This window comes from Penaeus monodon, chromosome 28 (genome assembly GCF_015228065.2).
Source record: "Penaeus monodon isolate SGIC_2016 chromosome 28, NSTDA_Pmon_1, whole genome shotgun sequence".
Lineage (NCBI taxonomy): Eukaryota > Metazoa > Arthropoda > Malacostraca > Decapoda > Penaeidae > Penaeus > Penaeus monodon.
Genome location: NC_051413.1, coordinates 12543462 through 12543798, shown reverse-complemented (window position 1 = coordinate 12543798; position 337 = coordinate 12543462). Strand labels below are relative to the sequence as shown.

At 37.1% G+C, this 337-nt stretch overlaps 1 protein-coding gene across 1 annotated transcript in view; it reads left to right on the top strand.

Moving 5' to 3' along the window:
- LOC119591367 (probable serine racemase) overlaps positions 1 to 337 on the top strand; it is a gene marked incomplete in the record, with an annotated part of 15061 nt that overhangs the window by 13078 nt on the left and 1646 nt on the right. The window contains 1 exon segment of the mRNA XM_037940107.1: positions 217 to 327. Within this exon segment, the coding sequence (XP_037796035.1) occupies positions 217 to 327 (111 nt within the window).

Here is a 337-nt window from a genome sequence, read left to right as displayed (position 1 = left end):
GCTTTGAACAATGAACATATCTGTATGGAGATGACCTTATAATACTGTATGTATATTTGGATTATTTTCATAGGCCTTCATTTTATGTTCCCCTTTATAAGGAGAAAGCTAATTTTAAAATTTCTTAAGGTTAAGGCATCTCTGGAATTCCACATGAAAAAGCTGGAACAGAAATAGAAGAACAGTGAACTATTTCATTAACATTTCCTGCCGTAGATTGGGGAGCTGACTTTTCCAATCATCTGCGACTGCGCGGATTCGAAGGTATTCACCGTCACAGATGACCAGATGGTGGAAGGCATGAAGCTAACATTTGAGAGGATGAAGGTAAATATAA